This window comes from Beta vulgaris, chromosome 1 (genome assembly GCF_026745355.1).
Source record: "Beta vulgaris subsp. vulgaris cultivar EL10 chromosome 1, EL10.2, whole genome shotgun sequence".
Lineage (NCBI taxonomy): Eukaryota > Viridiplantae > Streptophyta > Magnoliopsida > Caryophyllales > Amaranthaceae > Beta > Beta vulgaris.
In genome coordinates this window covers 59,098,523-59,113,531 of record NC_079202.1, presented here as the reverse complement: position 1 = coordinate 59,113,531, position 15,009 = coordinate 59,098,523, and the positions used below count along the sequence as shown (strand labels likewise).

General features: G+C 34.2%; 1 protein-coding gene across 3 annotated transcripts; it reads left to right on the top strand.

Annotated features, from left to right (window-relative positions):
- The first annotated feature begins 3,814 nt into the window (after positions 1-3,814).
- LOC104887543 (acyl-CoA hydrolase 2-like) lies at positions 3,815-14,381 on the top strand. 3 transcript variants are annotated; one of them, XM_057395324.1, is made up of 18 exons: positions 3,815-4,157; positions 4,282-4,374; positions 5,511-5,578; positions 5,666-5,741; positions 6,057-6,103; positions 6,523-6,648; positions 7,317-7,388; positions 7,519-7,596; positions 8,881-8,968; positions 10,309-10,421; positions 11,174-11,236; positions 11,314-11,369; positions 12,373-12,477; positions 12,576-12,632; positions 13,537-13,638; positions 13,771-13,819; positions 13,901-13,969; positions 14,072-14,381. In XM_057395324.1, exons 1-18 carry the CDS (start codon positions 4,142-4,144, stop codon positions 14,147-14,149), a joined length of 1,356 nt encoding a protein of 451 aa, XP_057251307.1. In that variant the 5' UTR covers positions 3,815-4,141; the 3' UTR covers positions 14,150-14,381. The 3 variants fall into 3 exon arrangements, 2 of the variants coding, with proteins under 2 accessions (XP_057251307.1, XP_048494400.1); XR_008969675.1 differs by lacking the exon at positions 14,072-14,381 and having other exon boundaries at positions 13,746-13,819; positions 13,901-13,967; XM_048638443.2 differs by lacking the exon at positions 7,317-7,388.
- The last annotated feature ends 628 nt before the right edge of the window (positions 14,382-15,009 follow it).

Genomic DNA, 15,009 nt, shown 5'->3' with positions numbered 1-15,009 from the left:
AATTAATAAAGGGAAAAAAACAAATTACCTTTTACTAAACAACTATTTTTATATATCGTTCTACTCGTTCCCTCACTTCGCCTTCCCCTTCCCATTGGAGCCACCACCACCACCACCACTTTTTTTAGTAAGCTCGACATTATCGCCGACAATCCAAAATTTGAATTTCTTTCAAAAAAAAAAATGGTGAGGCGTCCACCGTGGACGTTCACCACAGACACACGCGTTCATGGTAGGCGCCTGACCGTACTTTTAAAAAAACGGAAGGAAAATAAATGCCCCAAAATATGGTGATGGTGATGGTTGTACAGTGGCGGCAACACCGGTAGTGGTGTGGCGGTGGTGGTGAAGAAGAAGGGAAAATATATGGAGGTATACATATAGAGTATAAAAATATTGCATTTAAGGAGTTAGTAAGAACTTTTAGGACATCAAATAGCTAAATCCTTGTCTTTTTCAGGACAAATCACGCTATTTATGTTCTTTTGAAAACCAAACGAATCCATAAAAGAAAAAACACAAAAAAATAACAAATCAAAATATAAAATAACAGATAAATACATTGTACAGAGTAATTTTCCTACTTAATGCTTTAAAAAAAACTTAATCACATTTTACATTATAGTTAAACTTATTAAAATAAATCACATTTTACATTGTAGTTAAACTTATTTACACTCCCCTCAAAAAAAAAAAAAAAAAAAACCTATTTACATCATATCATTCACATAGGATGGGATACTTGAGGTTAGTGAGTTTGCTCTGAGTAAGTGGTTAATTGCTACCTTAAAGCAAACTACTCGCTACATTGAGTAATGACTTTGTCATGTGTGTTTTCCCAATTTGAAGTAAGTTATTGATTAGTGGTCATTATGAAGGGACTAAATTGCGATTTAGAGACGGATACAGGGATAGTAAATAGCAAAATTAAATTTTCAAAAGACGAGTATGACATGGGTTTGGCAAAAGAAAATTAAAAAAATATAAAAAATTACATAAATTAATATTTAAACATTAATGCATATCTATACTTTAAAATCAAATAATATAAAATAAGAACAAATTGTTAATACTCCGCTTTAGAAAAGGAGGAGTATATGGTTGATCGTTCCCCTCGAACAATATGTAAAAGTAATTGAAATAGAGAGAGGTAAATTTGTTAAAAGGAAAATAAAAATAAATACTCCATCTTATTTTTATTAGTTTACCCACTAAATAATGTTAAAAACCCCAATTATTGCAATAGAAAAAGAACGGATGAAATACTTCTAAATGTTAAAAGAATATGACCACATGTTTGTGTATTTAACAACCAGGATGTGAGGCAACATATTCACGTAATGATTTGTAGTATTCAAACTCAACTTTCAATGCTTCTTTTCTCCTCCTCATCTTTCCTCTGTATGACTATATGACCTATAATTTGGCACAAGCCAAAAACCTAACAAATGAGATTTCAGTGCTTTCTATCTCCTAAGCCAACGTAGTTAAACACTGAATAAAAACACAAGTCCTAAATCTAAATTTCAAAAAAGTTTTTATAGTTGAATTTCCATTAAAAGACCTTGGGACGTCTCTAAGCTTTTGAATTCGTTCCCAAGACGTATTCATGTTATGGTCCAGACGTCCAGTCGTACCTAATTAAACTCTACATACAATTTCGAGACATATCCATCACGTACTTTTTTTTTTTTTTTTTGGTATGCAAAATGGTACCCAGGAGGAGTACTCATGCTTCATAGGAGCTCGCCACTTCAGGTAGCAATTTGCAAATTAATATCGTTATCCTAGCTTCTTAGGAAGTGATTTGTGCTCGACCAACAAAAAAACATAGCCTATTGATTGTGTTTTCGTAGATGGTATCATCAATCATGATAAATAAGCTAGATTGCAATGCATAATGGGATTATACTAAGTTTCTTTGGGGATTAATCAATAAAGACGTTCTACATGATAATTGATACAACATGGAGTATAAATTTGTGTTTGACTAAAAAAAGGGATATTGACTAGTTAAAATGTAGGTCTTTTTGGATTTGTAAAGACTAAGGAACTACAAAGTAAATTCCTCCACTATTGTATCTATGTATTGTACTTAAAAAATTGATATGCATATTATATACTCCCCTATATAATTAGAATAAGATCGAGCAGCATGTAATAGCATAGTGGTGTTGACATCACCTCTAATCTCAAAAATCTCGAGATCGAATCTTGTTACATGTAAGGAGAGATCTCCAATCCCTTCTTGTTTGGGACTTCATCTTTTATTTTTAAATATAAATAATTTCTATAATATGATACTTCATAGTATGTCAAATTATTACTGAGAAACCTATAACTCTATGTGGTTTTAGACAATTTTCTTTCTTACTTTTGTTCTTTTCTTTTTTTTTTGAAATTATGGAATTGTTAGTCATTTTGTTACGAGTATCATTATAAATTTTTGGCTTGTTAAACTTTTGTATCACGAATCTAGTGGAGTATTTAGGTGCGTTTGATTAAAGGGACAATTTTATCTAGCGTTTGTCTTGCAAGAGACCGAATACTTTAAAATTAAAATTAGACAATGGTAAGCCCAATACTAAAAAGAGAAGCCCAATGACAAGTAAGTTAATTTCTTCCGGTGACTAGTTTAATCCATTTAGTTATTAGGTCTACTCATTTCACAATTTGCTTAACTAGTAGTAAAATTCTGCTTCCTCTGTTCCATAATAAGTGACACACTTCTCTCTTTATGTGAGAGCTTTTTTAGAGAAGTGTTTCACTTATTAAACGGAAGAAGTATAAATTTCCTTATTTTCGTCATCATAAACAAAATAAAAATATATTCGCAATAGCCACTGGAAAGATCCCTGACATATAGTAATTGATAATTATGAATTAGTACTAATACTCCTACTAACTACTTATTAAAACCTCTCGAAAAAAGAGCTACTTATTAAAAAAGACTAGCACCATGCACCTTCCTTTAAAAAAAGACTAACATTAAATAAACACTATTTTAAAAGACTAATCATTATCCTTTGGAGTTTGGAGTTGTTCGATATAAGTATTAAACTATTAAGTACACCATCATCATTTGAAGTTTGGGCCCCCGTATTATTATTGGATCTCTCACCGATGCGTAACAATTTGACTTCGGCATTAGGTTATGTTTAATTTACCTTATTTTTGCTTATTTCAGATCTTATCAGATCAATGTATAACATTGTCACTAGTGAATATCCTGTTTAGTGAAAAAAAATTGACTCAATGACATGATAGTAATTGTATGATAATTTGAAAAATAAACCCTTAAAAGTGTGGGGATGAAATAATAGCTAAGCACTTAAATGTTAACTTTCTACAATAGCCTCTTGTTATTATCTTTAAAAAAAGTTAGGTGTCTACTTATGTAAAACTTAATGAATATGTTGGATTTGTAGTTAAACTTCCACTTTTTAAAAGAGAGTGTCACGTGACAGACACACTTTCTTAGTAACACCAATTAATATTTTAATATATATTAATCACGATCACGATAGTGAAATTAGATCGTTTTGTGATTAGGGCCTATTCTAGTATTCTCCCCATCTTATTTCCAAACCAGTTCAATTCAATTCAATTGAATTCAGTTCAGTTCAGTTCAACTCTGGACAATACTTTTACTCTTACCTATCACATTTCAGCTCAATTTAATTTAATTTAGTTCAATTATTTTATGTCAAAAAGAACACGCCCTGAAGTTGGAATATGAAAAATGGAAAAAAAGGTTTGGGTTCTCCAAACATAAATAGATACTTTTATAGTCTTTACTCTTTAGACGGCAAAAAGGGCCATTTTCAGATTTTCTTTCTTTCTGTTTGTTCTTATTTATGAAATGATTTTTTTGATGAAACGAAGAAATATTTTTGTCTGTTATTTTTATTGGATGCGACAGGTAGACAGTTAATTATAAATATGATGCACATATTTCAATATTAACCCCATGATTTTCATGCGCACAATATTATCTTGCAAAACATGGTAGTATGGTACCACCTATTAATTAATCTTCTTCGTCTTCCTGCTGCTGCATATAAATGTTGCATTAGTGTTATTTTCTTGATACAAAATTTTAAAAATTTCCCAGAATTTGTATCAGTGGCACATCTAGACGATGAACACTGAATATGGTAAGCAAAATTGTAACTTTTTTCAATCAAATTGTTGGGTTTATTATTAAAAAATATGGGAGTGATTTACTATTATTATTATTTTTTTTTTTTTTTTTTGATGCATTTATGTTGGGAATTATAGTGACAGAATTTTTAGGAGGAGTTCCACTGCTTCAACGATTACCCAGTTCATCTTTAAGGAAAATTGCTGAGGTTGTTAAAGTCAAACATTTTGGTATGAATTCCTTAAATTTATAAGCTGTACTTTGTTTTCTTTTTAGATTCAATTATTGGGTTTTAGAGTTTTGTTGCTTCTATCATAGCTGAATTGTTTTTTGTAAGGTGAGGAAATTGGTTCAGACTTTAATACTACAAAAATTTTCTTTTTCTTTAGTACTTCAGTTATTCTTTGATCTCTGAGAACTTTACTATATTGATACTACTATGTGATATAGTAATCAATGTACTTTTATTGGTTCAAACTTTAAGGAATATGCTAAGATTCTATGATAAACATGGAGTATTGCTATCTGACAGTTATTGGTCCTAGATGCGTATTTGGTAACAACTCCCATGAGGGGGTCGGGGTGTTACATACTTACATTACCATATCTAAGTATCTCTATTATGTATGGGAACTCTTCAGGACTTTGATATCCATCTTTTTTGACAAATATACCTCTAACTGTAAAAGAAAACTACAACACATACCACTCCATTAGTTTGAAAATAAAAAAGGGAAATCCCATCGAATAAATTGCAAAGCAATTGCCACTCATCCTTGGACTTTGCACCCATAGCGTGCATATAAATGGTAGTGTCAGGGCCGCCTTGAAAATTTTGGGGTCCCGGTTCTAACATGAAAAATGGGCCCCTAAATTTATAGAAAATAAAGATGGAAGGTTAGAGTTCTAAAGATAGAAAGTTGAAAATCTAAAGATAAAAATTAACAAATTTATTAAGGGTGGAAACAAGGGTGATTTCTTCAAATATGAAGTACAAATTTCAAAATAATATATTTTGGGCCTTTATAATTTTGGAGGCCCTGTGCTGTTGGGCTCCTTGCACACCCTCATCTACCCCTCTGGGTAGTGTTCACTAATGGCAATTTGACTCCTTGGGGGAGTAATTCCTTTTTTGTCTTCGTGCAAATTGCATTGATTACTTTATCAGGATTTGTGTGTGCTAGTGCCATGTGATTGACTTCATGTATTTACAAGGATGCTAATCGCTTTTATAGAAAGTATGTGCTTTGTTTTTGTTCAAGTGGAAGTATTTTTTTTTGTAACTGTCTTGACAAGTGAAGAGTATGTGATATGTATCTTTTTGTAGTTGTAAGCTTGTAATTGTAATTCAGACTTCCTGATGTAGACAGCGGAGAGTATGTTATTCGTAAGGGAGAAAGTGGAGATGGAGTGTATTTTGTTTGGGAAGGGGAGGTAAGTTTTCGTTTACTAAGGTTTATTTTGTATTACTACTTAATTATTTTGTGTTGTTTAATTTTGAGTTTCTATTACATACTATAGGCTGAAGTTTGTGGATATTCAGAGGAAGAAATTGGTCCAGAGTTTCTGCTAAAACGCTATGACTATTTTGGCAATGGTGGGTGTTGTCACTCCTATTTTCCTCTAGCAATATAGTTTTAGTTATAGAAACAAAGAGAGACGCTGATGATGGAAGAAACGCTTGAAAATGATGACTAGTTTGTTAATTGTAGCTTTGTTTCTGGTAATGGGCTACACCGTAGAAGACTAGAAGTAGCTGAACTCAGTTTTCCATTGACATTTGGTTTGACATTTTATAAAATTAATTAGCTAGTAAACATTGATTCCTTTAATGAGGTTCTGGTTGTGTTGATGGCTTTTCATTCTTAAATTTTACTTGTGAGCTATATTGAGGCTCCATTTCATTTTCTAGGTGCCCCAACATCTGAGCAACAGGCAGATGTGATTGCATCATCCAAGGTATCCCCTTTGTTCTACATAGTTCATAAAAAGCTTATAGTGTGCAATACTACGTCTACTTTCATGAAACTCTGTGACAACCTGCCAGCTCATTATTCGGTCATCAACTAGCTCCCCAGTAATCTAATGTTTTTACTGATAAGCAATAATAAACAACTAATAAGTCTCAAGCAATGAGTTGGAAGTCATCATACAAAGTCAAAATGCATTATAGTGAAGTTTGCAATTTGTCCTGTTAATTATCGGACAGGGCAATAAAGTGAATGTGTCCTTAGAATTTCTTTATAAATTTGACTGGCATTTTTGGGATGGTTAAGTATTTGATTCTGTGGTAAACTCAATGGTGGGGAGCTTAAGAATGCAATTCACCTTATGTATGGATATAAGTTGATCACTCAATTGTACTCATCCTATGACAGTTGACCTGCTTGGTGCTGCCTTCTGACCACTGTTATTTGCTGTTGCCAAAATCAATTTGGAACGCTGATGAAAGACAAGAGGCCTGTGCACCCGTAGAGAGCATATTGCACTTGGATCCCATTGAGGTGTGTCTATTTTGGCCTACCCAAAGTTTTCCTGCTTTGCGTTCTTTTTGGGTTACTGACATTTATTGATGCATTTGTCCTAGATTCAAAAGTCAAAAGTACCTTGTTTATTAAGTATATTACATGATACATGACCTCTGACTCCGGTGACATACTTTTGCCCTATATACTTCCTGTTTGTTATGAAAGAGATTACGAGCTCTGAAAATGGGGAGGTTTCAGTATAGCTATGGATTATGGATAGATTTATCATTTATGAGCTCTGAAAATTGGGAGGTTTCAGCATAGGCTATGGATTGTGGATAGATTTATGGCGTAATTATTGGTTCTTTCTTTGATGTAATCATGTGAAACAGGTACATCTTTTTTTTTATTGCGACTACTAAAAGTTTCCATTAGTGCTTGAAGCTATTTTAGAAAGCTTTCTTGAAAAAATGCAGCCAGTTAATACTTAGACCTTACACGCTGTAGTTTGTAGTTTTCACGAGTCAAGAGCTAAACAGATTGCGAATATGCCAGAGTCAAGTCTCTTGACTTGATAGGGTGCTATATTAAGTAATGCTTACACATGCATGATACTTCACTGTGATTCTTGGTCTCTGCATGCAAAGTATTCCTTTTCGGGCTAAGTATGCAATATCAGGAATTGATTTATTTTGAATCTCCAGATGCTGGTAACATCGAATGCTTTACAAACCTTGGAAAATTTGTACTCATACCTCTTACATTTAGAAAAAATTGTAGGTAGTGTACATATGTTCATTTGTTGAAATGAGTTTGGTTATGTGTGCTACAATAAATTTTTCTTTGTAAATTTTGTTGACCTCTGAATGAGGTGGAGTCTAAACCATAATATTTATCTACTCATAGGTAAACCTATTTCAAGGAATCACCTTGCCTGATGCTCCAAAATTTGGAAAGGTTTTTGGAGGACAATTTATGGGCCAGGTACGAGTTGCCTCTGGTTTTTATTCTTTTGCACACCATGCTTGATTTAATTTTGTCCATCTGCAATGATATGATTGCACTCTCATAAAGAGGTACGCACTTCAGGTGCATAAACTGTTTTGAGTAAACTTGTTGTGTTTAATGCTTTGGGTTAAGCTTGTGCATCTTAGTGAATTCTGCAAGCATATCTCATTCTTCTTATGTAGCTTGTCATATTATTTTACAGTGCTTATATATATAGTTGCTTACACCTTATCCCAACCCAAGTCTATGCTTAAGAAAAGGAACTCTAAGTCTTGGGAATTGATGCAATCTATGTGCAAGTGAAGAAGGGTTTGTTTGATAAGCTTGGTTTGTTTGTTCTTTTGATGCTTATGGGATTTGAGCTCCATCTTTGCCTTGCGTTTGATGGGGTTTTTCCTAGATCTACCTATGATGTACTGGTGGGTGGTGGAATGAGATGAGAGTGAAGGAGGCTGGATTTTTGAAGTGGGAAAAGTTGGCTACCTTGACAATCCAATGGTGCAAGTGAAAAGGAACTAGATGATAATATGATGAGCTTCTAGAGTCTAGACCAGTGCGGCACGAGCTAATAGATTAAGAATAAGGATCTTTTATTATTGCAACTCTTTTTTTTCTTTGCGGAGTTATTATTGCAACTCTATGACTAATGATTATAAAATAGATACTAATTCCAAAGGACTACTCTAAACACTATTCATTTTCATGGTAGATTTGGGAGAAGGGAAAAAACAATCAAAATACACTGATTGTGAGTGAGAAACTTTCCAAACACTTGATTTATACCCGTAGAGCAGAGTGAAGCGGAGCTTGTGAGAGGAGCAAAGGTGGAGGAGCCATGGAAAGGTGGGAGGGGTTGGAGCCAATAAGGCACATTTAGGTCGGGAGAAAGGACGGTTAGGTTCTTTTCTGAATCTCCTCATCTGCTTAGTGTTCTTCTATGCGCTAAATTGTCCTAATCTGTATAATTCTGTGGATCTTTCACCTGAAGATATAGAAGCTAGTTGCTTGGGTTTCTTATTCTAAACATTGTGTAGTGAGCGCATTAGTCTTTGTCATCCTCCGGTATATTTTCCCCCCATCTCCCCCCTCGACTGTTGGGTATCAACTCAATAGCTGTGACCTTAAATATTCTGTCTCTATCTTGAGTTTCTTTCTCAAAAATGGCTGAAGAATAGTAGAAAAATCTTTTGTTTGGGGTTGCTTTGTAAAATCATAATCTTGCTGCACCTACAATCTGATATTTTGCTTGTTGAAATGTAGGCACTGGCTGCAGCTTCAAAAACTGTTGATCGTCTAAAAATTGTCCATCATGTGCAGGCTTATTTCCTTCTTGTTGGAGACTATGATAGTAAGTACGTTGAACTTTTGGGTGACTAAGTGCAATCTCATCGTACACAATAAAATAGAGAAAAGATCTTCAGTAATCTGAAGTGTCCTTGCATATATGAAACTAGCTTTATAACGCGATGCGTGCGTAATTTAAAAACTTGTTATTTTATTATACACTCCATACGTACTAAGGTTATGATTACACTTAATTAAAATGTAAAAGATTAATAATTAGATGCATTTAGATATATTAATTCGCTAATGTAAAAAACTGACAAAGGTTGTGAGTGATTTTTAATATTAATTTTTTGTGAATGAATTTTGAACAAAAAGAACAGACATAATGAGTTGGTTTGACTGAATTAAAGAGTATCAAAGGTAGTGAGTGTATGTTTCAGACTTTTCAGATGGACGTATGTATACTAACTTCTCTTATAAAAAATGGTCAAGATATTTTGTCCATTTAATTTTTTGATTGATTGACGTATATACCATTTATAACTTGTATAGAATGGCAAGTTGAAATGAGAAAGAGTTCTTAAATTGTTTTCTTTTATATTTTTTCATTCCATTATATCATTAAGGTTAATTTAGTATTTTCAGAGGGGGGAATACCATCTTCCTCCCTCTTCACTTATATAATAGAGATTTAGTGTTTAAAATCATTACTTGAGTTTGGCTTTATCAAAACTATACATGGCAATCTATCACATTACTTACAATATTTCTTCCTTTATATATTATGTACTGTTACCAAGTAGTACTTGGTCTAGTGGTTTGGTTTGTATCTCACAACCTTGAGGTTGTGGGATCAAACCCCACTAAAGGCACTTTGAGGGTGGGGATTTCCCCCTACTCCCAAGGGGCTTTGCCTGCAAACCTGGGCCGGATTGACCTGAGCGAGGTTCCGGTCCGGTTAGGACGCCTTCTCCTTACCTTAAAAAAAAATATATATATATGTACTGCTTGTTCAATGTATTGTGTCAATAGAAGAAATGCCTTTAAATTTTTGGAGGATCATGCCGTCCAAAAAAAGACCACTTCTTGTTTTTTAAAGCCCGATGATGGTGCTGACTGGACCTAGGAAAACCAATCATAATGGGGATTTTATATAGTTATGGTTAGTTTCAGTCAATTATGGTGCTCTTGGACTTGGTCTAAAGTCGATTATGATTTTGTAGTTGATATTTTTAACTGTCCATATCTTATTGTTGTTTTTACATATATGTAGTATTTTATAAGTCCGCCTCAAATAATTTAAAAGAAATTTTGTAAGTCCTATTATAACTTCTAGAAACTTTAATCTTTCCTTTTACACATTCTTTTCATGAAAATTCAATTCTCCTTCAAAATTTGCAGTTCCAATTATATATCAAGTTCACCGCCTCCGTGATGGGAAAAGCTTTTCCACTAGAAGAGTTGATGCGATACAAAAAGGAACTGTTGTTTTTACATTGCTTGCGTCATTTCAAGTAATTACTCTATCATGTTATCACTGTAACATATGGATTATAGAGCAATTAATTAGCAAAAATTTGTTGCTGTCATAGTTCTGAAGATTTTTCACGTAATATAAGTAAGATAACTTCGTTCGCTGTCACTGCCATGAGGTACACATATGTTACAAGATTAGTTTATAAAGGTGCTTTTACGCGCGCGAAGACACACACACATCATATTGTCGTCACTTAAATTTATCTCATTAATCTTGTGAGTTTTCTATTGTAATTGTTCATGCGGTTATTACTTAAGATTTCAGGAAATTTGTTTTGACATTTATGTAGGTGAATCATCTTTCCTGATTGTCCTTTTTAACAGACACCAAATGTATTCTCTTGTTTAATGCATTCGCTAGGCCTAGATTGCTGGTCTTGTAAGATATATTTCTATTATCATCACTTCCTTGTGACTCTCATTAGTTTAATTGTCTGTATATCCTTTTCTTTCCTTTTCCTTTCCTTTCTGTGGGGATGGGAGATGGGGAACAGTGACGTAATGAAATCCAGCAATCTATTATATTGATATTACAGCTGACCTAGTGATTGCCAAATAGTGTTTAATCATATTGAACTTGCCGTTTCATTTTGATGTTTTGACATTATGTTTTGAATTTTGAACTGGTTGGCCCAATTGTCTGATATTACTTGACTGATTGGCCTGATGCCTGTTAGCTTAGGCTTGTAATGTTCGTAGACTTCATGCTGAGGTTTATATAATTCTGTAGGAAGAAGATCATGGGTTTGAGCACCAGGAATCAGTTATGCCCTCGGTGCCAGCTCCAGAAATGGTATTGGATTTACTATTTCTTTGATATAGCAGAATTCTAGGGTGTTTCTTAACTGATTTTAGTTCCCAATATTTTAGCTACTATCACTGGAAGAGGTTCGTGAACAACGTATCATCGATCCTCGATTTCCCAGGTTTATACATACTGAATTAATTACCCAGTTCAATAAATTACTATATATGCCAGTGCATAATGCATTTGTAGATTTCCTCTCGTCTCCGTGCCTGCCCTCCCGCGAGAGCAGTCACTAATTCTTTTATGTTTACAGTAATGTGGAAGTGACCTGGCATGCATTTTTATTTTTTGTTAAAAAGAAGTGGGAGGGGGTGGGTGAGGAATGGAATGACCTTTGCTTGCTCGATGTCAGATGATGTCTTCAGGCAGTAAACTGCTCTTTCATTCAGTCATTCGTCAAGGAAGGGAATGGAAGATCTAGTCTTGTTATACTTTAATATAGACGGTTAGTGTAGATATTTTCTCTCCAGATTGAGAATATTGCACGACATTTATGATACTATATGTATCCCATGGGTCGTGATGAGCAAGATAAGCAACTAACTGACGTGACTCATAATGTTCTGCATATCCCAGGTGGAATGGTAGTAGTTAGGTGGGTCAGTGCAATGGCAATGACAAACAACATATATAAACATTTATAGCTACAACAATTATAGTAAATATGAGGTGATTAAGAGTGATGAGATATTTATGTCTCTTGATGTAGTTTGGATGTGAACTGAACATTGTGTGAGAGACATTGATTGGTAGAAAGCTTGCTAGTTGATTGTGCATTAAGTTTCCACCTTAGTTCCTTTGATTTGGCCGATCTTTGTTCTTTAAGATCAATGCCCTTGTCAGCAGCGGACACTGGCAGAGAGGTAAAGGAGGAACATTGAGAAGGCTATTAGAAGAATTATATTGAGAGATTTTTCTGCTCTATATTTGAGAATGGGGATGTTGTAAGTTCACACTTTTTCCAATTGATTGTTTTCAACATGTTAAAACAAAGAGCAGGGATATTGTAACCTCTCAATTGTAAAAGTTCTATTTAGTAAATTATTCATTTGTGAACATAGTTTACATTCATTTGGTGAATAACAATTTTGCTTATAATATATCTGTTTATGTTGCGACAGGACCTACCGCAACAAAGTGGCCACGGCAAAGTTGGATCCTTTGCCCATGGAGTTACGATTTTGCGATCCAAATACTTCCACTAGCCAGACGAAAAGCCCTGCAAAGTTATATTCTTTTCCTTGTAAGATTGTTACATTAATAAATGTTATTGTGAAATCTAAATATTGCTGACTTCTATCAATGTCTTGTTCATGTGCTGCAGACTACGGTATTGGTTAAGAGCCAAAGGGAATTTATCAGACGACCAAGCTTTGCATAGGTAAGTAGTTTTTAGGTCTGGGCTATGCCTTTAGTAAGGAAAATTTTTATTTATTAATATTTTACTTCAAAATGGTAACATCAATTTTCACGTGGCCTAGTGTTTCAAGACTTTTAGTATATAAGCTTGAAGTCATGGGATTAAATTTTGTTCAATACAGTTTCTACTATTTTTTTAATTGTATGTGGATTACATGGAGTAAAACATTCCAATGGAGAGTGCCACGTGGCACCTTTCCTTATCTAGGAAAGCCTTTTTAGTATAAATAATTGTTCAGGCATGGTAATGTATAATTGTGTAGTCTAGGTTCTTCTTAGACGTGTCTACTTGAAAATTTAGTAGGTAATAATTTTCTGACCAGTGATTTTTGTTGGGGGTTCGTTTTCGGAGTTGCTCAAATCAAATGCATTTCTGTTCCCTTGCCCTCGTGTGAGGCTTTAATGAATGTAAGGTCTAGACTTGTTTCACGTTGTCCACAATGATTGGAAGGCTGATGAAGGATACAAATTAAAGTCATTCTCTGGTAGAGAAATGCGAAGATGCTAGTGACTAGGATTTTAGGAATATGCCACAAGCTTTTTTCTGGGTGTGGTAGTAGTGAAAACTGAATTTGGTTATTATTTATGGCTCTTTCAAGACTTTGGATTTACAGCTCGTTCTGTAGCCACTAATATATAGCCTTAACAGTGATGAACTTAAAGAATTTTTTTGCTGATGTGATTATATCTAAGTTGTCAGAGTTGTGTCTAGGAGACAGGGAAAATACAAAAAAACAAACGAACATCCTGTGAGACTGAGAGATATAGTACAATTACCTTCTTTCTCAGGGGAACTTGTCCTAGTGTCTTATAATATTTAGTTGTGTACAGTTTGCTTCTCATGCTGATTAATTATTGTTCTGCAGATGTGTTGTGGCATTTGCTTCAGATCTGTTGTTAATTGAAGTAAGCTCCAATCCTCACCGTAAGAGTGGCCGGAAGATCAGTATTTTTAGCTTGAATCATACGTGAGTAGCTGCTTCTTCTAGAAAATAAAAGCTTTGCCTCTAAATTTCTTTCTGTTTACTCTTCCTAGATGTAATCCTTTTTCGGGTACACTTTCATCTGGCTTTAGTTGATTGAAGTCATTTCTCTGTCAGGATTTGGTTTCATAGGCCTGTAAAAGCTGACGATTGGTTATTATTTGTGGTAAGCCCTGTTCAATAGACTCTTCTGCTGTCTAAACTTTGCTTAGACTTCCATGTTATATTAACGCACGTCATCATACAGATGGAGAGTCCATCAGCTCATTCTCGACGTGGCCTGGTTGCAGGTCGTATGTACAATAGGAGTGGAGAGGTAATGTCAACTCCATATCAAAGATCAAGCATTAGTGGTTTTTCTTCTAATTGCTTCTTGTTTGTGACAACTCTGTTATATAATGTGACTGTTTCTTGTCAGCTTATTGTATCACTTGTTCAAGAAGGTTTACTTAGGGAGGTCAGAAGACCAGGTACGCTGATCAGAGCAAAATACTGAAATTCAGAGCCAGAGATCTTGTTATACGTCCTTGCCTGCAACCTTATCTTGTGTACTATAAGAATGTAAAGGACAGAAGGACACAACCATTGGATTATTATTGCTATTTTTGGTGTTTCAGATTGCACTCTCTTCTCCAATTTTCTGTATCTACCATTGGTTTGTATAATAACACAATAATGTGTCATTGTACAAAGATATATGTCACTTGGAACCAAGATGACTTCAATGATGTCCATTGTCTAACATAACTTATCACATTTGTATAATATACCAAGTCGCCAGAGGCCCACAACTAGTTTAGAGCTAGGAGCAACTCCAGCGGACCATTTGAGGTCCCAGCTTGCAAATATGAAAAAATTAGAGCATGTTGTCGCTTGGGGAAGCCAAGTAGCTCCACAAAGCTACTTGTTTTGTTCTACTTTTTGCAGGCCCCACTTTTCACTTTCCACTTTTCATTGGGACCTACAAAAAACGAATTTGAAAATTTGATGTGATACACAAAGCTACATGTGATTGTAGTTTATCATTGTAGTTGCTCTAACAATTTGCACTTGTAGGTCAAAGAATTCCCTTTCAAGAAGGCCGAGATTTTTTAAAAGATGCTTTTAGATTATGTGATTCATATGTAACTAACTAATCTAAATATGATTACTAGAAAATTTTATGAATTAATTTTATTATGAAAGATTTGGACAACTTGGCGACTAATATAGTAAAAATGAAGTATGTAAAATTTTGAGAGAGGAAAGCTTATTTTCAAAACTATCACTTATGCTTATGAGATACTTTGATGAGGATGCTATTTCTAACTCATTTAATTTAATGGGTGGAAGTAGAAACGTTGTTCATCCATTTAA